The sequence below is a fragment of the Tachyglossus aculeatus genome, chromosome 14 (genome assembly GCF_015852505.1).
Source record: "Tachyglossus aculeatus isolate mTacAcu1 chromosome 14, mTacAcu1.pri, whole genome shotgun sequence".
Classification (NCBI taxonomy): domain Eukaryota; kingdom Metazoa; phylum Chordata; class Mammalia; order Monotremata; family Tachyglossidae; genus Tachyglossus; species Tachyglossus aculeatus.
Window position 1 is genome coordinate 2,451,609 of NC_052079.1, and position 23,826 is coordinate 2,475,434.

A 23,826-nucleotide genomic window follows, 5' to 3' on the forward strand; every position below is an offset into this window, starting at 1 on the left:
CCGATATTTTGAATAATAATAATAATAATAACGATAGCATTTCTTAAGCGCTTACTATGTGCAAAGCACCGTTCTAAGCGCTGGGGCTGTTACAGGGAGATCAGGTTGTCCCACGGGGGGCTCACAGTCTTCATCCCCATTTGACAGATGAGGGAACTGAGGCCCAGAGAAGTGAAGTGACTTGCCCAAGGTCACACAGCAGACATGTGGCGTCCCCCTCTCCATCCCCCCCATCTTACCTCCTTCCCTTCCCCACAGCACCTGTATATATGTATATATGTTGGTACATATTTATTACTCTATTTATTTATTTATTTATTTATTTATTTTACTTGTCCATATCTATTCTATTTATTTTATTTTGTTAGTATGTTTGGTTTTGTTCTCTGTCTCCCCCTTTTAGACTGTGAGCCCGCCGTTGGGTAGGGACCGTCTCTAGATGTTGCCAACTTGGACTTCCCAAGCGCTTAGTCCAGTGCTCTGCACACAGTAAGCGCTCAATAAATACGATTGATGTTGATGATGATGATGTCGGAGCCAGGATTCGAACCCGTGACCCCTGACTCCAAACCCCGGGCCCTTTCCACTTGAGCCACACGGTGACCTCCTTTGTGAAGTGGGGATTAAGTCTGCGAGCCCAACTTGGGACGGGGACTGTGTCCAACCCGATTTGCCTGTATCCACCCCAGCGCTTAGTACAGTGCCTGGCACGTAGTCAGCGTGGCTCAGTGGAAAGAGCCCGGGCTTTGGCGTCAGAGGTCATGGGTTCAAGTCCCGCCTCCACCACTTGTCAGCTGTGTGACTTGGGGCAAGTCACTTCACTTCTCTGAAGACTGTGAGCCCCCCCGTGGGACAACCTGGTCACCTTGTAACCTCCCCAGCGCTTAGAACAGCGCTTTGCACATAGTAAGCGCTTCATAAATGCTATCATTATTATTCATCATCAGTCGTATTTATTGAGCGCTTACTGTGTGCAGAGCACTGTACTAAGCGCTTGGGAAGTACAAATTGGCAACATAGAGAGACAGTCCCTACCCAACATCGTCAGTCGTATTTATTGAGCGCTTACTATGTGCAGAGCACTGTACTAAGCGCTTGGGAAGTACAAATTGGCAACATATAGAGACAGTCCCTACCCAACATCATCAGTTGTATTTACTGAGCGCTTACTATGTGCAGAGCACTGTACTAAGCACTTGGGAAGTACAAATTGGCAACATATAGAGACGGTCCCTACCCAACAGTGGGCTCACAGTCTAAAAGACTAACATTATTATTATTATTATTCTCTGGGCCTCAGTGACCTCATCTGTCAAATGGGGATGAAGACTGTGAGCCCCCCGTGGGACAACCTGATCACCTTGTTAACCTCCCCAGCGCTTAGAACGGTGCTTTGCATATAGTAAGCGCTTAATAAATGCTCTTATTATTATTATTTTTATTCTCTGCGTGGCAGAATAACGTTGGGTGGACGCTCGGGACGGGGCTGGGGGTCGGCTTTTCTGTGTTTTTTTGAGGGAACGTCTATCATCATCATCATCATCATCATCAATCGTATTTATTGCGCGCTTACTATGTGCAGAGCACTGGACTAAGCGCTTGGGAAGTACAAATTGGCGACATCTAGAGACGGTCCCTACCCAACAGTGGGCTCACAGTCTAAAAGGGGGAGACAGAGAACAAAGCCAAACGTATTATTTTTATTTTTATTTTTATTATTTTTATTTATTATTTTATTTATTATTTATTTATAATAAAAATAACATTTTTATTATTATTACAAGTTGGCAACATAGTGATCTTCGTGCCCCTTCCTTCCTCTCCCCCTCGTCCCCCTCTCCATCCCCCCATCTTACCTCCTTCCCTTCCCCACAGCACCTGTATATATGTATATATGGTTGTACATATTTATTACTCTATTTATTTATTTATCTTACTTGTACATTTCTATCCTGTTTATTTTATTTTGTTGGTATGTTTGGTTCTGTTCTCTTGTCTCCCCCTTTTAGACGGTGAGCCCACTGTTGGGTAGGGACTGTCTCTATGTGTTGCCAATTTGTACTTCCCAAGCGCTTAGTCCAGTGCTCTGCACATAGTAAGCGCTCAATAAATACGATTGATTGATTGACTGATTGATATTAACAAAATAAAATAAATAGAATCGATATGCACAAGCAGAATAAATAAATAAATAAATAGAGCCTATTTGATTAACGTTGTTTTATCGCGTGGGCATTCGTTTCTCTTTCTAGTTGCATCGTGACCTGCGGCAGCGATGGCGACGTGAGAATCTGGGCGAGCTTGGACGACGACGACCCGAAGTCGATTAACGTGGGAGAAAAGGCTTATTCTTGTGCCCTAAAGGTACCCAGGCTTGGCGACTACCTTCTGTTAGTAGAGAAGCAGCGTGGCTCAGGGGAAATCAATCAATCAATCAATCAATCAATCGTATTTATTGAGCGCTTACTATGTGCAGAGCACTGTACTAAGCGCTTGGGAAGTACAAATTGGCAACACATGGAGACAGTCCCTACCCAACAGTGGGCTCACAGTCTAAAAGGGGGAGACAGAGAACAGAACCAAACATACCAACAAAATAAAATAAATAGGATAGAAATGTACAAGTAAAATAAATAAATAAATAAATAAACAGAGTAATAAATATGTACAACCATATATACATATATACAGGTGCTGTGGGGAAGGAAGGGAGGTAAGATGTGTGGATGGAGGGGGGACGAAGGGTAGAGGAGGGAAGGGGCTCAGTCTGGGAAGGCCTCCTGGAGGAGGTGAGCTCTCAGCAGGGCCTTGAAAGAGCCCGGGAAAGAGCCCGGGCTCCAGAGTCGGAGGTCGTGGGTTCAAATCCCGGCTCCGCCAGTTGTCAGCTGGGTGACTTTGGGCAGGTCGCTTTCACTTCTCTGGGCCTCAGTGACCTCATCCGGAAAATGGGAATTAAGACTGTGAGCCCCCCGTGGGACAACCTGATCAATCAATCAGTCGTATTTATTGAGCGCTTACTGTGTGCAGAGCACTGTGCTAAGCGCTTGGGAAGTCCAAGTTGGCAACGTGTAGAGACAGTCCTTACCCAACCTCCCCAGCGCTTAGAACTGTGTTTTGCACATAGTAAGCGCTTAGCAAATGCCATCATTATTATTATTATTATTAAATGGTAAATTCTTTAGGGGCCTCTTATTCATTCAGTCAGTCATATTTATTGAGCGCTTCCTGTGTGCAGAGCACTGTGCTAAGCGCTTGGGAAGTCCAAGTTGGCAACATATAGAGACAGTCCTTACCCAACCTCCCCAGCACTTAGAACTGTGCTTTGCACATAGTAAGCGCTTAGCAAATGCCATTATTATTGTTATTATTATTATTAAATGGTAAATTCTTTAGGGGCCTCTTATTCAGTCAGTCGTATTTATTGAGCGCTTACTGTGTGCAGAGCACTGTGCTAAGCGCTTGGGAAGTCCAAGTTGGCAACATATAGAGACAGTCCTTACCCAACCTCCCCAGCACTTAGAACTGTGCTTTGCACATAGTAAGCGCTTAGCAAATGCCATTATTATTGTTATTATTATTATTAAATGGTAAATTCTTTAGGGGCCTCTTATTCAGTCAGTCGTATTTATTGAGCGCTTACTGTGTGCAGAGCACTGTACTAAGCGCTTGGGAAGTCCAAGTTGGCAACGTGTAGAGACAGTCCTTACCCAACCTCCCCAGCGCTTAGAACTGTGCTTTGCACATAGTAAGCGCTTAGCAAATGCCATCATTATTATTATTATTATTAAATGGTAAATTCTTTAGGGGCCTCTTATTCATTCATTCAGTCAGTCATGTTTATTGAGCGCTTACTGTGTGCAGAGCACTGTACTAAGCGCTTGGCAAGTACAAGTTGGCAACATATAGAGACGGTCCCTACCCAACCTCCCCAGCGCTTAGAACTGTGCTTTGCACTTAGTAAGCGCTTAGCAAATGCCATCATTATTATTATTAAATGGTAAATTCTTTAGGGGCCTCTTATTCATTCATTCAGTCAGTCGTATTTATTGAGCGCTTACTGTGTGCAGAGCACTGTACTAAGCACTTGGGAAGTACAAGTTGGCAACCTATAGAGACGGTCCCTACCCAACCTCCCCAGCGCTTAGAACTGTGCTTTGCACTTAGTAAGCGCTTAGCAACTGCCATCAATATTATTATTAAATGGTAAATTCTTTAGGGGCCTCTTATTCATTCAGTCAGTCGTATTGAGCGCTTACTGTGTGCAGAGCACTGTACTAAGCACTTGGAAAGTCCCAGTCGGTAACAGATAGAGACGGTCCCTACCAAAAATGGGCTCACAGTCTAGAAGGGGGAGACAAACAACAAACCAAAACATGTGGACAGACGTCACGTCGTCAGAACAAATAGAATTAAAGCTAAATGCACAACATTAACAAAATAAATAGAATAATAAATTTGTACAAGTTTAAGTTTTAGTAAATATGTACAAGTTAAAGTTGCAGGTTATCTTAAATTCATCTGAATATTATCAAGCAGTAGGGTAATAATCATAATAGAGGTATTAAGCGCTTACTGGGTGCCACGCACTGTACTAAGCGCTGGAGTTATGTTGCCAACTTGTACTTCCCAAGCGCTTAGTGCGGTGCTCTGCACACAGTAAGCGCTCAATATATACGATTGAATGAATGAATGAATGGTAACTGGGTCGGACGCCGTCCCTGTCCCACGTGGGCTCAGAGTCTCAATCCCCATTTTACAGATGAGGGAACTGAGGCCCAGAGAAGCGAAGAGACTTTAGACTGTAAATGCTTTGTGAGAGGAGAACGTGCCAACCGACTCCGGTGTTATAATGGAGAAGCAGTGTGAGTAGAGTTGGAGGATTAAAAATGAACGAGTTGAAATGTACCAGAGTAATAAATCTGTACAAACATATGTACATCTGTATATATGTGTGTACATATTTATTATTCTATGTATTTATTTTACTTGTACATATCTATTCTATTTATTTCATTTTGTTAGTATGTTTGGTTTTGTTCTCTCCCCCTTCTAGACTGTGAGCCCACTGTTGGGTAGGGACCGTCTCTAGATGTTGCCAACTTGGACTTCCCAAGCGCTTAGTACAGTGCTCTGCACACAGTAAGCGCTCAATAAATACGGTTGATTGATTGATTGAAACATTTCTCTGATGGAGACTGGACTCCAGTCAAAGATCGGAAATCCGCATCCTTGGGTTTTGGGCAACACGCGGTGGATTTGGGGCCTTGGTAAGATTTGAAATCGTTTGAAACACGGCAGGTAGTGTGGCCTACACCTCCTGTGTTGCTTAAGCAGGGTCCTTTGGACTTAATTTAGGTATTAAATGCTACCTTTGGGCAAGTCACTTCGCTTCTCTGGGCCTCAGTGACCTCATCTGGAAAATGGGGATAAAGACTGGGAGCCCCACGGGGGACAACCTGATTACCTTGTGTCCACCCCAGCGCTTAGAACAGTGCTCTGCGTGTAGTGAGTGCTTAGCAAATACCATTATTATTATCATTATTATTATTATTATTATTATTATTACCCCAGCACTTAGAACAGTGCTTGGCACATAGTAAGCGCTTAACAAATACCATCATTATTATCATCTTTATTATTATTATTATCACCCCAGAGTTTAGAACAGTGCTTGGCACATAGTAAGTGCTTAACAAATACCATCATTATTATCATCATCATTATTATTATTATTACCCCAGAGCTTAGAACAGTGCTTGGCACATAGTAAGCGTTTAACAAATGCCATCATTATTATCATCTTTATTATTATTATTATCACCCCAGAGCTTAGAACAGTGCTTGGCACATAGTAAGTGCTTAACAAATACCATCATTATTATCATCATTATTATTATTATTATTATCACTCCAGAACTTAGAACAGTGGTTGGCACATAATAAGCACTTTACAAATACCATCATTATTATCGTTATTATTATTATTACTCCAGAGCTTAGAACAGTGCTTGCACGTAGTAAGCGCTTAACAAATACGATCATTATTATCATTATTATTATTATTATTACCTCAGAGCTTAGAACGGTGCTTGGCACATAGCACTTAACAAACACCATCATTATCATCATGGTTATTATTATTATCACTCCAGTGCTTAGAACGGTGCTTGGCACATAGTAAGCACTTAACAAATACCATCATTATTATCATTGTTATTATTATTATTATCACCCCAGTGCTTGCAACGGTGCTTGGCCCATAATTAGCGCTTATTATTAATAACCATTATTATTATTATTATCACCCTAGAGCTTAGAACAGTGCTTGGCGCATAGTAAGTGCTTAACAAATACCATCATTATTATCATCATCATTATTATTATTATCACCCCAGAGCTTAGAACGGTGCTTGGCACATAATAAGCACTTAACAAATACCATTATTATTATTATTATTATTATTATTATTGTTATTATTACTCCAGAGCTTAGAACAGTGCTTGCACCTAGTAAGCGCTTAACAAATACCATCATTATTATCATCCCAGTGCTTAGAACGGTGCTTGACCCCTGTAAGCGCTTAGCAAATACCGCCATTACACTATTATCGTTATTATTATTATTATCACCCCAGTGCTTAGAACGGTGCTTGGCACCCAGTAAGCTCTTAGCAAATACCGCCATTATTTAACAAATACCACCATTACACTATTATCATTATTATTATTATCATTCCAGTGCTTAGAACGGTGCTTGGCCCCTAGTAAGCACTTAGCAAATACCGCCATTATTTAACAAATACCACCATTACGCTATTATCATTATTATTATTATCATCATCCCGGTGCTTAGAACGGTCCTTGGCACCTAGTAAGCGCTTAGCAAATACCACCATTATTTAACAAATACCACCATTACACTATTATCGTCATTATTATTATTAACACCCCAGTGCTTAGAACGGTGCTTGGCCCCCAGTAAGCGCTTAGCAAATACCGCCATTATTTAACAAATACCACCATTACACTATTATCATTATTATTATTATCACCCCAGTGCTTAGAACAGTGCTTGGCACCTAGTAAGCACTTAGCAAATACCGCCATTATTTAACAAATACCACCATCACACTATTATCATTATTATTATTATTATCACCCCAGTGCTTAGAACGGTGCTTGGCCCCCAGTAAGCGCTTAGCAAATACCGCCATTATTTAACAAATACCACCATTACACTATTATCATTATTATTATTATTATCATCACCCCAGTGCTTAGAACTGGCACCTAGTAAGCGCTTAGCAAATACCGCCATTATTTAACAAATACCACCATCATACTATTATCATTATTATTATTATTAACATCCCAGTGCTTAGAACGGTGCTTGGCCCCCAGTAAGCGCTTAGCAAATACCGCCATTATTTAACAAATACCACCATCACACTATTATCATTATTATTATTATTATCACCCCAGTGCTTAGAATGGTGCTTGGCACCCAGTAAGCGCTTAGCAAATACCGCCATCATTTAACAAATACCATCATTACACTATTATCATTATTATTATTATTATCACCCCAGTGCTTAGAACGGTGCTTGGCCCCTAGTAAGCGCTTAGCAAATACCGCCATTATTTAACAAATACCACCATTACACTATTATCATTATTATTATTATTATTATCATTCCAGTGCTTAGAACGGTGCTTGGCCCCTAGTAAGCACTTAGCAAATACCGCCATTATTTAACAAATACCACCATTACACTATTATCATTATTGTTATTATTATCATTCCAGTGCTTAGAACGGTGCTTGGCCCCTAGTAAGCGCTTAGCAAATACCGCCATTATTTAACAAATACCACCATTACACTATTATCATTATTATTATTATCATCATCCCGGTGCTTAGAACGGTCCTTGGCACCTAGTAAGCGCTTAGCAAATACCACCATTATTTAACAAATACCACCATTACACTATTATCATTATTATTATTATCATCATCCCGGTGCTTAGAACGGTCCTTGGCACCTAGTAAGCGCTTAGCAAATACCACCATTATTTAACAAATACCACCATTACACTATTATCGTCATTATTATTATTAACATCCCAGTGCTTAGAACGGTGCTTGGCCCCCAGTAAGCGCTTAGCAAATACCGCCGTTATTTAACAAATGCCACCATTACACTATTATCATTATTATTATTATTATCACCCCAGTGCTTAGAATGGTGCTTGGCCCCTAGTAAGCGCTCAGCAAATACCGCCATTATTTAACAAATACCACCATTACACTATTATCATTATTATTATTATCATCATCCCAGTGCTTAGAACGGTGCTTGGCCCCTAGTAAGCACTTAGCAAATACCGCCATTATTTAACAAATACCACCATCACACTATTATCATTATTATTATTATTATCACCCCAGTGCTTAGAACGGTGCTTGGCCCCCAGTAAGCGCTTAGCAAATACCGCCATTATTTAACAAATACCACCATTACACTATTATCATTATTATTATTATTATCATCACCCCAGTGCTTAGAACTGGCACCTAGTAAGCGCTTAGCAAATACCGCCATTATTTAACAAATACCACCATCATACTATTATCATTATTATTATTATTATCACCCCGGTGCTTAGAACGGTGCTTGGCCCCTAGTAAGCGCTTAGCAAATACCGCCATTATTTAACAAATACCACCATCACACTATTATCGTTATTATTATTATTATCACCCCAGTGCTTAGAACGGTGCTTGGCCCCCAGTAAGCGCTTAGCAAATACCGCCATTATTTAACAAATACCACCATTACACTATTATCATTATTATTATTATTATCATCACCCCAGTGCTTAGAACTGGCACCTAGTAAGCGCTTAGCAAATACCGCCATTATTTAACAAATACCACCATCATACTATTATCATTATTATTATTATTATCATCCCGCTGCTTAGAACGATGCTTGGCCCCCAGTAAGCGCTTAGCAAATACCGCCATTATTTAACAAATACCACCATCACACTATTATCATTATTATTATTATTATTATCATTCCAGTGCTTAGAACGGTGCTTGGCCCCCAGTAAGCGCTTAGCAAATACCGCCATTATTTAACAAATACCACCATTACACTATTATCATTATTATTATTATTATCATCACCCCAGTGCTTAGAACTGGCACCTAGTAAGCGCTTAGCAAATACCGCCATTATTTAACAAATACCACCATCATACTATTATCATTATTATTATTATTATCATCCCGCTGCTTAGAACGGTGCTTGGCCCCCAGTAAGCGCTTAGCAAATACCGCCATTATTTAACAAATACCACCCTTACACTATTATCATTATTATTATTATTATCACCCCAGTGCTTAGAACTGGCACCTAGTAAGCGCTTAGCAAATACCGCCATTATTACTGTTATTCACTGAACTACATTTCCAAGGAATCCTTCCGTGTCGTTTTAGAAAGGAAAACTGGTGACCGCCGTGTCCAACAACACCGTTCAGATTCATACGTTCCCTGAGGGCGTCCCAGACGGCATCTTGACTCGCTTCACCACCAACGCGAATCACGTCGCCTTCAATCGGGATGGATCGAAAATCGCGGCCGGATCCAGGTACCCTGGGCCCGATCGAGGAGGAAGACCTGGAGCTCGCCTCGGGCAGGGAACGTCGCTGATTATTGTCATATTGGACTTTCCCAAGCGCTTAGTACGCTCACTCCTTCACTCCGTCCTGTTTATTGAGCGCTTCCCGTGTGCAGAGCACCGGACTAAGCGCTTGGAAAGTCCAGTTCGGCAACCGATAGAGACCATCCCGACCCAACAACGGGCTCACGGTATTTTATTTTGTTTTATTTTATTTTATTTTATTTTATTTTATTTTATTTTTATTTTTATTTTATTTTTATTTTATTTTTATTTTTATTTTATTTTATTTTTATTTTTATTTTATTTTATTTTATTTTTATTTTTATTTTATTTTTATTTTATTTTTATTTTATTTTATTTTATTTTTATTTTTATTTTATTTTTATTTTATTTTTATTTTATTTTATTTTATTTTATTTTTTATTTAATTTTATTTTTATTTTATTTTTATTTTATTTTTATTTTATTTTTATTTTTATTTTATTTTATTTTTATTTTTATTTTATTTTATTTTTATTTTATTTTATTTTATTTTATTTTTTATTTAATTTTATTTTTATTTTATTTTTTATTTTATTTTATTTTATTTTATTTTGTTAGTATGTTTGGTTTTGTTCTCCGTCTCCCCCTTTTAGACCGTGAGCCCACTGTTGGGCAGGGACCGTCTCTATATGTTGCCGACTTGGACTTCCCAAGCGCTTAGTCCAGTGCTCTGCACCCAGTGAGCGCTCAATAAATACGATTGATTGGTAGAAGGGGGATATATACCCATTCGTTCATTCGTTCAGTCATATTTATTGAGCGCTTACTGTGTGCAGAGCACTGTACTAAGCGCTTGGGAAGTCCAAGTTGGCAACATGTAGAGACAGTCCCTACCCAACAGCGGGCTCACAGTCTAGAAGGGGGAGACAGAGAACAAAAGAAAACATATTAACAAAATAAAATAAAATAAATAGAATAGATATGTACAAGTAAAATAAATAGAGTAATAAATACATACAAACATATATACAGGTGTCAGGTGCCGTACTAAGTGCCAGGGGAGATGCAAGGTAATCAATCAATCAATCATTTGTATTTATTGAGCGCTTACTGTGTGCAGAGCACTGTACTAAGCACTTGGGAAGTACAAGTTGGCAACATCTAGAGACGGTCCCTCCCCAACAGTGGGTTCACAGTCTTGAAGGGGGAGACGGACAACAAAACAAAACATATTAACAAAATAAAATAAAATAAATAGAATAGATATGTACAAGTAAAATAAATAGAGTAATAAATACGTACAAACATATATACATATATACAGGTGCCAGGTGCCGTACTAAGCACCAGGGGAGATGCAAGGTAATCAATCAATCAATCATTCGTATTTATTGAGCGCTTACTGTGTGCAGAGCACTGTACTAAGCGCTTGGGAAGTACAAGTTGGCGACATGTAGAAACAGTCCCTACCCAACAGTGGGCTCACAGTCTAGAAGGGGGAGACAGAGAACAAAAGAAAACATATTAACAAAATAAAATAAAATAAATAGAATAGATATGTACAAGTAAAATAAATAGAGTAATAAATACATACAAACATATACACAGGTGTCAGGTGCCGTACTAAGCGCCAGGGGAGATGCAGCGTAATCAATCAATCAATCATTCGTATTTATTGAGCACTTACTGTGTGCAGAGCACTGTTCTAAGCGCTTGGGAAGTACAAGTTGGCAACATGTAGAGACAGTCCCTACTCAACAGTGGGCTCACAGTCTAGAAGGGGGAGACAGAGAACAAAACAAAACATATTAACTAAATAAAATAAAATTAATAGAATAGATATGCACAAGTAAAATAAATAAATAAATAGAGCAATAAATACATACAAACATATATACAGGTGCCAGGTGCCATACTAAGCACTGGGGGAGATGCAAGGTAATCAATCAATCAATCGATCGTATTTATTGAGCGCTTACTGTGTGCAGAGCACTGTACTAAGCGCTTGGGAAGTCCAAATTGGCAACATGTAGAGACGGTCCCTACCCAGCAGTGGGCTCACAGTCTAGAAGGGGGAGACAGAGAACAAAACAAAACATATTAACAAAATAAAATAAAATAAGTAGAATAGATATGTACAAGTAAAATAAATAGAGTAATAAATACGTGCAAACATATATACAGGTGCCAGGTGCCGTACTAAGCGCCGGGGGAGATGCAAGGTAATCGGGTTGGACGCGGTCCCTGTCCTATGCTGCGCTCGCGATTCTCTCCCCCTCGTCCCCCTCTCCATCCCCCGCATCTTACCTCCTTCCCTTCCCCACAGCACCTGTATATATGTATATATGTTTGTACAGATTTATTACTCTGTTTATTTATTTTACTTGCATATATCTATTCCATTTATTTTATTTTGTTAGTATGTTTGGTTTTGTTCTCTGTCTCCCCCTTTTAGACTGTGAGCCTGCTGTCGGGTAGGGACCGTCTCTATATGTTGCCAACTTGTACTTCCCAAGCACTTAGTCCAATGCTCTGCACACAGTAAGCGCTCAGTAAATACGATTGATTGATTGACTGATTTGTCCCCATTTTCCAGATGAGGTGAGGCGCAGAGAAGTAAAGGTTCGGAAATGACCTTGACATCCATTTTGAGCGTCCCCGTCTGTCTTTTCTGTTCTCAGTGACTTCCTAGTCAAAATCGTGGAGGTGGTGGACAGCAGCCAGCAGAAAACACTGCGAGGACACCAGGCCCCCGTCCTAAGCGTCTCCTTCGATCCACAGGACGTCTTTCTGGTAATCGGTGACGTCCCACTCCCTCCACTTCTCTGGGCCTCAGTTCCCTCATCTGTCAAATGGGGATGAGGACTGGGCGCTCTCTATGTTGCCGACTTGTACTTCCCAGGTGCTTAGTCCAGTGCTCTGCACACAGTAAGCGCTCAATAAATACGATTGAATGAAGGAATGAGTCGTGGCAGGGGGAAGAGGAGGGGGGAAAGGAGGAGGATGAGGAGAAGGAAAAGAAAAGGGAAGGAGGAAGAAGGGGAGGAGGATTCTGACCATTGTGACCCCTGTTTCCATGTTTTGCTCCGTTGTCTGTCTTCCCCTTCCAGACCGTGAGCCCGTTGTTGGGTAGGGACCGTCTCTATATGTTCCCAACTTGGACTTCCCAAGCGCTTAGTCCAGTGCTCTGCACACAGTAAGCGCTCAATAAATACGATTGATTGAATGAATGAATGTGCATATAACCCCTTTTAGACTGTGAGCCCGTTGTTGGGTAGGGACCGGCTCTATAGGTTGCCGACTTGGACTTCCCAAGCGCTTAGTCCAGTGCTCTGCACACAGTAAGCGCTCAATAAATACAATTGAATGAAATCGAGCGCTTACTGTGTGCAAAGCACTGTACTAAGCGCTTGGGAGAGTACAGTCTAGCAACGAGCAGACACATTCCCGCCCACAGTGAGCTCGCAGGCTAGACGGAGAGGCAGACATTAATATATACACATACGTGCATAAATAAATAAATTACAGATCTATATAATAATAATAATGGTATTTGTTGAGCGCTTATTATGTGCAAAGCACTGTTCTAAGTGCTGGGGAGGTTACAAGGTGATCAGGTTGTCCCACGGGGGGCTCACAGTCTTCATCCCCATTTTACAGATGAGGGAACGGAGGCACAGAGAAGTCAGGTGACTTGCCCAAAGTCACCCAGCTGACAATTGGTGGAGCGGGATTTGAACCCACTACCCCGGACTCCAAAGCCCAGGCTCTTTCCACTGAGCCGCGCTGCTTCTCTATATGTATGTGCTGTGGGATGGGAGGGAGGATGAATGAAGGAGCAAGTAGGAGCGGCGCAGAAGGGAGCGGGAGAAGAGGAGGGCTTAGTCAGGGAAGGCTTCCTGGAGGAGGTGTCCCTTCAATAAGGCTTTGAAGTGGGGGAAAACAATTATCCGTCGCATATGAGAAGCAGCGTGGCTCAACGGAGAAGAGCACGGGCATTGGAGTCAGAGGTCATGGGTTCAAATCCCGGCTCCGCCAATTCTCAGCTGTGTGACTTTGGGCAAGTCACTTAACTTCTCTGTGCCTCAGTTACCTCATCTGTAAAATGGGGATGAAGACTGTGAGCCCCCCGCGGGACAACCTGATCACCTTGTAACCTCCCCAGCGCTTAGAACGGTGCTTTGCACATAGTAAGCGCTTAATAAATGCCATTATTATTATTATTATTATTATTATATGAGGAGGGAGGGCGTCCAGACCAGAGGTGGGTTGTGGGCGAGAGGTCAGCGGTGAGATAGATGGTGAAATCCTCTGAGCTTTTCATCATCATCATCATCATCAATTGTATTTATTGAGCACTTACTGTGTGCAGAGCACTGTACTAAGCGCTTGGGAAGTCCAAGTTGGCAACATATAGAAACAGTCCCTACCCAACAGTGGGCTCACAGTCTAAAAGGGGGAGACAGAGAACAAAACCAAACATACTAACAAAATAAAATAGAGTTTTCCAAGAGATTCTTCCCCTGAGGAGAAATGCAACCATTTTTACGGCGGACCGACTTCCTTTTCTTTTAACTAAAACCACGATAAAAAAAATGGGAGTCGTCCAATTTCCACTTTCGGGTAGAATTATCCCCCGAGCATTTCGAAGAGATTCTCCTCCCGAGGAGAAATGGACCGATGCACCCGTTTTTACCGCGGACCGACTTTTCCGACCACAGCCACCGTCAAAAATGGGAATGGGCCGATTCCGGCTTTCAAACGGGAGCTCGCCGGGGGGGACGTTTTTCGTAGTTTTCTGATTTGAGCAGGCTGTTTCCCAACGGTTCCTGGCGTCGGTTGACTCTGCGAGGGACGTTTGCGGTTGGACTTGGGTTTAATTGTCGTGAAGGGGATTTTCGCTCAGGAATATTTGCGTTCCCTAATCCAGGCGTCGGCGAGCTGCGATGGGACCGTTCGAGTCTGGCGAATTTCAGATCAGGTAAATAGTTGTCCTGGATGGGGAAGGGAAATCCTCTTAGCAGCCTCTTTGCTTGTCACCCCTGCAAAATTCCTTCTCCTTAATCCCTTCCCAAACATTCCTGCCACTGAACCTCATCCTCTCCCGCCCTCTCATCTGGAGCCTTGCTCTGGCGCTCGGACAGTCAGTAGTATTTATTGAGCGCCTGCTTTGCTCAGAAAACCGCGCCGAGTGCTCAGGAGAGCACCAGCAGAGTCAGCCTGTGGGATCCCTGCCCTCCAGGAATTTATAATCTAGTTTAAAAGAAAGACACTCAGGTAATTTACAGCTCGCGGAGGGAAATGATCATTCCAAAGGCTGTTGTCAATATTTGCCGAGGTTGAAGACACAAGCAATAAAACCAAATGGATGTATTTATTCTTAATTAAAGAAACGGCGGTCCTGGCCTTCAGTTTTGGCTTTCAGAAAGTCACCGAGTCAGGCGGCTGTTGTAGATATTTAACGTGAGTTTTGTTCGATAGAAGCGGTGACGACGTCTCCGGTTGGAGGGAGCGGAGATCTCTGAGAGCGCTGAACCCCCCCAATAAAACACTCTGCTCACTTGATGATGCTTTCCTCGGGATAGGCGAAGAAAAGAGTGGCGTCTCCCCCTTATTTTCCTTTGGTCCTGCCAAGGGCCAAAGATGAAATGGGATTTCTGGTCAGCTAGTCGTCTCCCGCCAAAGTGACTCCCGCGTTTGGTCGGCTCTGATTTGAAGCAAATCGTGGTTCGTACAGAGGTGTCTCTTTTATCCATAGGTATCACCCGTTTTTGTAGCTCTTTTCAGGCCCGACCATCTCGGGCGTACCCCGTGCGATGCAACATCGACTATAATTTTAGGACAAACTCAGATTTTTAAAAACTCCGCTGCGACGTCACCCTCGGGGCCGCGATTTTTTGGGCCATTTAAGGAACGTGCCGGTACGTGGAAAACGAACGGACGGCGATATCCTCGAGCCTTATCCACGCTCCGCTTCCTTCCCGTAGGCCGGAAATCAGATTTCCGAGGAGGAGACGTCATCTGTGATTTATTCTCTTCCGCCAGATCTGTTCCGCGAGCTGGCCTCTGCTCCAGAAATGTAACGACGTGATAAACGCTAAATCCATCTGCAGGCTGGCATGGCAACCCAGTCAGGGGAAGGTAAGGGGGCTCTTTTCTCTGCAGTCAATCAGCCGGTGGGATTGAGCGCTTGTCGCGTGCAGAGCACTGTACTAAGCGCTTGGGAGAGTACGGTATAATGGAGTCGAGGGCCCGTCCCCCGTCTTCGACCAGCTTACGGTCCAGAGGGACTTTGTAACTTTTCTCCAGTCATCGGAGCCGTAGACGTTCTCGTCGGAGAGCAGTTTATACTGGGAAAGTTCAAATCCTCAAATCGGGGAGTTGATGAGGATGAGACTTTGGATGAATTTTTCCCTCTCCTTTGGACACCTACAGCTCAAAATGCTACTTAACTGGGCCCGAGCGGGAATGGCACGTGACAGATCTTTAATAATAATAATAACAATGGCATTTGTTAAGCGCTTACTATGTGCAAAGCACTGTTCTAAGCACTGGGGAGGATACAAGATGATCAGGTTGGCCCACGTGGGGCTCACAGTCTTAGTCCCTATTTAAGCCCCGAATCTGGAAAAGAAAGGAAATTAAACGTGGAATTAACGCTTCCGTTTGCCAAAAAGAGCTTCGCTACGTACTTGTCTTTGCAAAAGAGAAAGTAAATTTCGCCTCCTAAATTATTTTTCCGTCCTGGGGTAATTTATCATTTTCCATCCCGGAGTAATTTATCTTTTCGCGGAAAGACGGTCTGTTCACAGACGCAAATCAACTTCTGTTTTCCTGGTTGGGTTTCCCCCTGCCCTCAGGTACTGGCCTGAAATAAATAAAAGAAGCCCGCGAAAGTGATCGCTCTTTGTATCTTCACAGCGGACTTAGCTAAGTCAACGTGAATGTTTTTGTCTTGGTAGTTTCTGGCGGTTCCAGCGGAGAAGACGGTGAAGCTATACAGGAGAGAAACTTGGAATAATCCCTTTGATCTGTCGGATGATTTCATCTCTCAGGTAGGCGTTCTGGAGCCTGAAGAACGATCGGAGCCCTTTATAAACGTAGCTTCCCAAGAGGGGTTTGTAGACCCCTTGACTGTAAGCTCGTCGTGGGCAGGGAGCGTGTTTCCCGACTCTGTCGTACTCTTCCAGGCGTTTAGAACAGTGCTGTGCACACGGTAAGCGCTCAATAAATACCACTGGTGATGACTGTCTTTTCAGCTGTACCCCAGTCTATTCAGATAATTATCTCTTGCCCCAAAATTTACCCTCTGGCCAGGGAATGTGTTCACTAACTCTGTGTTTTTGTACTCTCCCAAGCGCTTAGTACAATAATAATGATAATAATAATGGCATTTATTAAGCGCTTACTATGTGCAAAGCACTGTTCTAAGCGCACTGGGGAAGTTACAAGATGATCAGGTTGTCCCATGTGGGGCTCACAGTCTTCATCCCCATTTCCCCCTTCTAGACTGTGAGCCCGCTGTCGGGTAGGGACCGTCTCTATATGTTCCCAACTTGGACTTCCCAAGCGCTTAGTCCAGTGCTGTGCACACAGTCAGTGCTCAATAAATATGATTGATTGATTGATTCTAGACTGTGAGCCCACTGTTGGGTAGGGACCGTCTCTAGATGTTGCCAACTTGGACTTCCCAAGCGCTTAGTCCAGTGCTGTGCACACAGTAAGCGCTCAATAAATACTATTGAATGAATGAATGAATGAATGAATGAATCAACGACGCGCCGGAACCTAATTTTTTACTCCGTCCTCCGACTTTTCCGTCTTTCCATGGACCGTTCTAGAAGGGCGCCGGGGCCTGGAGTGTTGTGGGAGGTGAGCGCTCGTCCTAAACGATCCAAAACCACTGGCTTTCGTGGTGAATCTTCTTTGTAGACGCTGAACGTGGTCACCTGGTCTCCCTGTGGAAAGTTTATAGCAGCCGGAAGCGCTAACGGCGGTATCGTCATTTGGGACGTGGAGACCCGGGCCTGCGTGGAGAGGTAGCGTTCAACATCCCCTTCTGTCCTCCCATTTTGTCCGCCTCTATCGCAGAGGCTTTCAAAAGTTCAGTCGACTTCCTCGTAGCAAAGTAATAACAATAACGGTAATTGCTAAGCGCCTGCTATGTGCCATGCAATCAATCAATCAATCGTATTTATTGAGCGCTTACTGTGTGCAGAGCACCGTACTAAGCCCTTGGGAAGTACAAGTTGGCAACATCTAGACACAGTCCCTACCCAACAGTGGGCTCACAGTCACTGTACTAAGCGCTGGGGTGAGAAGCAACATGGCTTAGGGGATAGAGCTTGGGCCTGGGAGCGAGAAAGTCAGGGGTTCTAATAATAATAATAATGATAATAATGGCATTTATTAAGCGCTTACTATGTGCAAAGCACTGTTCTAAGCGCTGGGGAGGTTACAAGGTGATCAGGTTGTCCCACGGGGGGCTCACAGTCTTCACCCCCATTTTCCAGATGAGGGAACTGAGGCCCGGAGAAGTGAAGTGACTTGCCCAAAGTCACACAGCTGACAATTGGTGGAGCCGGGTTTTTGTTTTTTTTTGATGGCATTTATTAAGCGCTTACTATGTGCAAAGCACTGTTCTAAGCGCTGGGGAGGTTACAAGGTGATCAGGTTGTCCCACAGTCTTCATCCCCATTTTCCGGATGAGGGAACTGAGGCCCAGAGAAGTGAAGTGGCGTGCCCAAAGTCACACAGCTGACAAGTGGCGGAGCTGGGATTTGAACCCACGACCTCCAACTCCAAAGCCCGGGCTCTTTCCACTGAGCCACGCTGCTTCTAATCCCGGCTTCGCCACGTGTCTGCTGTGTGACCTTGGGCAAGTCACTTAAACTCTCTGGGCCTCAGTTCCCTCATCCGTAAAATGGGGATTCATCACCATCATCATCAATCGTATTTATTGAGCGCTTACTATGTGCAGAGCACTGTACTAAGCACTTGGGAAGTACAAATTGGCAATATATAGAGACAGTCCCTACTCAACAGTGGGCTCACAGTCTAAAAGGGGGATTGAGCCTGTGAGCCCCACGTGGGACATCCTGACGACCTTGTATCTCCCCCGGCGCTTAGAACAGTGCTTGTCACATAGTAAGCGCTTGACAAATACCACAGTTATCATTATTATCACAAGCAAATCGAACTGGACACAGTCCCCGTCCCGTGTGGGGGCTCACAGTCTCAATCGCCTTGTGAGCCCGTCGGCGGGTAGGGACTGTCCCTATCTGTCGCCGAATTGTACTTTTCCAAGCGCTTAGTCCAGTGCTCTGCACGCAGTCAGCGCTCAGTCAATACGATTGAATGAAAAAATGGATTTCCCAGATGAGGTAACTGAGGCAACAGAGAAATGAAGTGACTTAGCCAAGGTCACACAGCAGACCAGCGGCAGAGCCGGAATCAGAAGCCATGCCCGCGCTCCCTCCACCACGCCGTGCTTTTTGGTTTTCCGTGTCTTAATTTGAGACTCCCCTCCCATTCCCCCGTTAACAGGATAAAACACGAGAAGGGCTATAGAATCAGCGGCCTGGCCTGGCATCCGAGCCGGGGACAGATCGCTTATACCGATGCCGAGGGGAACCTGGGGCTGTTGGAGAACGTCGGCGAGGGCGAGAGGAAGAAACCGAGCATCGGGGTAAGGAGACGGTCGCCTCGAAGAGACGTCTGAACGGGCTCGGGCGTCCCGGAGCCCGGATTCGATCCCGGCGTTATCTGCTTTCAGGCCCCCGGCGCGGCGGAAAAGGATTACAGCGATCTCTTCGACGGGGACGACGACGATTTCCCCAGCGGGGACCGAGCGGAGTCCCAGTCCACCCCGAAGAGAGGGGTGGAGGACGACGAAGACGACGACGACCCGATGCTGGCTCCCAGTCACCCCCGGCATCGGAGTACCGTTCTAGAGGACGACGAGAACTCAGCCGGTACGTGTCGCCGGAGACGCTCCTCCGTTCGTTCATGCGGTCGTATTTATTGAGCGCCTGCCGTGTGCAGAGCACCGGACTAAGCGCTTGGGAAATCCAGGTTGGCAACATCTAGAGACGGTCCCTCCCCGACAGCGGGCTCACGGTCTAGAAGGGGGAGACAGACGACAAAACAAAACATGTGGACAGGTGTCAAGTCATCAGAATAAATAGAAGTAAAGGTAGATTCATCCATTTATTCAATCGTATTTATTGAGCGCCTACCGTGTGCAGAGCACCGGACTAAGTGCTTGGGAAGTCCAAGTTGGCAACATCTAGAGACGGTCCCTACCCAACAGCGGGCTCACAGTCTAGAAGGGGGAGACAGACGACAAAATAAAACATGTGGACAGGTGTCAAGTCATCAGAATAAATAGAAGTAAGGGTAGATTCATCCATTCATTCATTCATTCAATCGTATTTATTGAGCGCCTACTGTGTGCAGAGCACCGGACTAAGCGCTTGGGAAGTCCAAGTTGGCAACATCTAGAGACGGGCCCTACCCGACAGCGGGCTCACAGTCTAGAAGAGGGAGACAGACAACAAAACTAAACATATTAACAAAATAAAATAAATGGAATAAATATGTACAAATAAAATAGAGTCATCCATTCATTCAGTCGTATTTATTGAGCACCTACTGTGTGCAGAGCACTGGACTAAGCGCTTGGGAAGTCCAAGTTGGCAACATATAGAGACGGTCCCTACCCAGCAGTGGGCTCACAGTCTAGAAGCAGCGCGGCTCAGTGGAAAGAGCCCGGGCTTTGGAGTCAGAGGTCATGGGTTCAAACCCCAGCTCTGCCAATTGTCAGCTGTGTGACTTTGGGCAAGTCACTTAACTTCTCTGTGCCTCAGTTACCCTATCTGTAAAATGGGGATTAAGACTGTGAGCCTCACGTGGGACAACCTGATCAACTTGTATCTACCCCAGCGCTTAGAACAGTGGTTTGCACATAGTAAGCGCTTAACAAATACCAACATTATTATTATTATTATTATTATTATTAGAAGAGGTCAGCTGTGTGACTTTGGGCAAGTCACTTCACTTCTCTGGGCCTCAGTTCCCTCATCTGGAAAACGGGGATGAAGACTGGGAGCCCCCCGTGGGACAACCTGATCACCTCGTAACCTCCCCAGTGCTTAGAACAGTGCTTTGCACATAGTAAGCGCTTAATAAATGCCATCATCATTATTATTATTACTGTACAACAATAAACAGACCGCGCCGTCCCGTCCCCCTTCCCGTTGCGAGTCTCTAATTTTCAGGCTTTCACGTTCTAGACGGTGCTTTGCTGAGCGCCGGTTTCCGTCCCGACAAGGAGGGAGAGGAGGGTGACCGGGCGGGAGGTCCGCAACGCCGGCCGCTCTACGACGGACCGGTGCCCACCCCCCGTCAAAAGCCATTCCAGTCCGGCTCAACTCCCTCCCACCTCACTCACCGCTTCATGGTAAGCCAGCTTCTGGTAATAATAATTGTAATTACGGTATTCGTTAAGCGCTTACTGGGTGCCAGGCTCTAGATCCAGTCAGTCATTCATTCAATCAATTGTATTTATTGAGCGCTGACTGTGTGCAGAGCACTGGACTAAGCGCTTGGGAAGTCCAGCTTGGCAACATATAGAGACCCAACAACGGGCAGTGGGATGGATACAAGCAAATCGGGTTGGACACAGTCCCCATACCCATTTTCTGGTAATAATAATAATAATTACGGTATTTGTTAAGCACTTACTGTGTGCCAGGCTCTATATCCATTCATTCATTCATTCAATCGTACTTATTGAGCGCTGACTGTGTGCAGAGCACTGGACTAAGCGCTTGGGAAGTCCAGCTTGGCAACATATAGAGACCCAACAACGGGCAGTGGGATGGATACAAGCAAATCGGGTTGGACACAGTCCCCGCCCCACGTGGGGCTCACAGTCTCTATCCCCATTTTCCAGTAATAATAATAATAATAATTACGGTATTTGTTAAGCACTTACTGTGTGCCAGGCTCTATATTCATTCATTCATTCATTCAGTTGTATTTATTGAGCGCTTACTGTGTGCAGAGCACTGGACTAAGCGCTTGGGAGGTCCACGTTGGCGACATATAGAGACGGTCCCTACCCAACAACAGGCGGTGGGTGGATACAAGCAAATCGGGTTGGACACAGTCCCCGCCCCACGTGGGGCTCACAGTCTCTATCCCGATTTTGCGGTAATAATGATAATAATAATTACGGTATTCGTTAAGCGCTTACTGTGTGCCAGGCTCTATATCCATTCATTCATTCATTCAATCATATTTATTGAGCGCTGACTGTGTGCAGAGCACTGGACTAAGCGCTTGGGAAGTCCAGCTTGGCAACATGTAGAGACCCAACAACGGGCAGTGGGGTGGATACAAGCAAATCGGGTTGGACACAGTCCCCGCCCCACGTGGGGCTCACAGTCTCTATCCCCATTTTCCGGTAATAATAATAATAATAATAATAATTACGGTATTTGTTAAGCACTTACTGTGTGCCAGGCTCTATATTCATTCATTCATTCAGTCGTATTTATTGAGTGCTGTGTGCAGAGCACTATACTAAGCGCTTGGGAAGTCCAGCTTGGCAACATATAGAGACGGTCCCTACCCAACAACGGGTGGTGGGTGGATACAAGCAAATCGGGTTGGACATGGTCCCCGCCCCATGTGGGGCTCACAGTCTCTATCCCCATTTTCCGGTAATAATAATAATAATAATTACGGTATTTGTTAAGCGCTTACTGTGTGCCAGGCTCTATATCCATTCATTCATTCATTCAATCGTATTTGTTGAGCACTGACTGTGTGCAGAGCACTGGACTAAGCACTTGGGAAGTCCAAGTCGGCAACATCTAGAGACGGTCCCTACGCAGTAACGGGCGGTGGGTGGATACAAGCAAATCGGGTTGGACACAGTCCCCGCCCTACGTGGGGCTCACAGTGTCTATCCCCATTTTCCGGTAATAATAATAATCATCATCGATCGTATTTATTGAGCGCTTACTGTGTGCAGAGCACTGGACTAAGCGCTTGGGAAGTCCAAGTCGGCAACAGATAGAGACGGTCCCTACCCAACAACGAGCGGTGGGGTGGATACAATCAAATCGGGTTGGACATGGTCCATGGTCCCCATCCCACATGGGGCTCACAGTCTGTATCCCCATTTTCTGGTAATAATAATAATAATAATAATAATAATAATTACGGTATTAAGCATTTACTGTGCCAGGCTCTATATTCATTCAATCATATTTATTGAGCGCTTCCTGTGTGCAGAGCAGTGGACTAAGTGCTTGGGAAGTCATCATCATCATCAATTGTATTTATTGAGCGCTTACTGTGTGCAGAGCACTGTACTAAGCGCTTGGGAAGTCCAAGTTGGCAACAGATAGAGACGGTCCCTACCCAACAGCGGGCTAAAGTCGGCAACAGATAGAGACGTTCCCTACCCAACAGCGGGCGATGGGGTGGATACAAGCAAATCGGGTTGGACACGGTCCCCGGCCCACCTCACAGTCTTGATCCCCATTTTCTGGTAATAATAATAATAATTACGGCTTTTGTTAAGCACTTACTATGTGCCAGGCTCTGTATCCATTCATTCATTCATTCAATCGTATTTATTGAGCGCTTCCTGTGTGCAGAGCACTGGACTAAGCACTTGGGAAGTCCAGCTTGGCGACAGATAGAGACGGTCCCTACCCAACAGCGGGCGGTGGGGTGGATACAAGCAAATCGGGTTGGACAACGGTCCCCGTCCCACCTCACAGTCTCGATCCCCATTTTCCAGACGAGGCAACTGAGGCCCAGAGAAGTGACTTGGCCAAGGTCCCACAGCAGATAAGTGGTAGAGCCGGGATTAGAACCCATGACCTCCTGATGCCCAGGCCTGGGCTCCAGCCACTTTGCCATGCTGCTTCTCTTCCCGGTCTGTCCTCCACCAACCCGTCCGTTAGAACAGAGACGGCCGAGACGTTCCCTTTCATTCATTTATTCATTTAATTGTACTTATTGAGCGCTTACTGTGTGCAGAGCACTGGACTAAGCGCTTGGGAAGTCCAAATCGGCAACATATAGAGACGGTCCCTGCCCAACAGCGGGCTCACAGAATAGAAGGGGGAGACAG

General features: G+C 44.5%; 1 protein-coding gene across 1 annotated transcript in view; it reads left to right on the forward strand.

The window, feature by feature from the left end:
* Nucleotides 1-23,826, forward strand: part of WDHD1 (WD repeat and HMG-box DNA binding protein 1) — a 65,113-nt gene that overhangs the window by 9,029 nt on the left and 32,258 nt on the right. The window contains exons 3-12 of the mRNA XM_038756805.1: nt 2,253-2,364; nt 9,505-9,656; nt 12,353-12,464; nt 14,602-14,652; nt 15,717-15,812; nt 16,634-16,726; nt 17,604-17,710; nt 19,218-19,359; nt 19,447-19,645; nt 20,966-21,132. Of these exons, the coding sequence (XP_038612733.1) occupies nt 2,253-2,364; nt 9,505-9,656; nt 12,353-12,464; nt 14,602-14,652; nt 15,717-15,812; nt 16,634-16,726; nt 17,604-17,710; nt 19,218-19,359; nt 19,447-19,645; nt 20,966-21,132 (1,231 nt within the window). The remainder of the gene's footprint in view (nt 1-2,252; nt 2,365-9,504; nt 9,657-12,352; nt 12,465-14,601; nt 14,653-15,716; nt 15,813-16,633; nt 16,727-17,603; nt 17,711-19,217; nt 19,360-19,446; nt 19,646-20,965; nt 21,133-23,826) is intronic.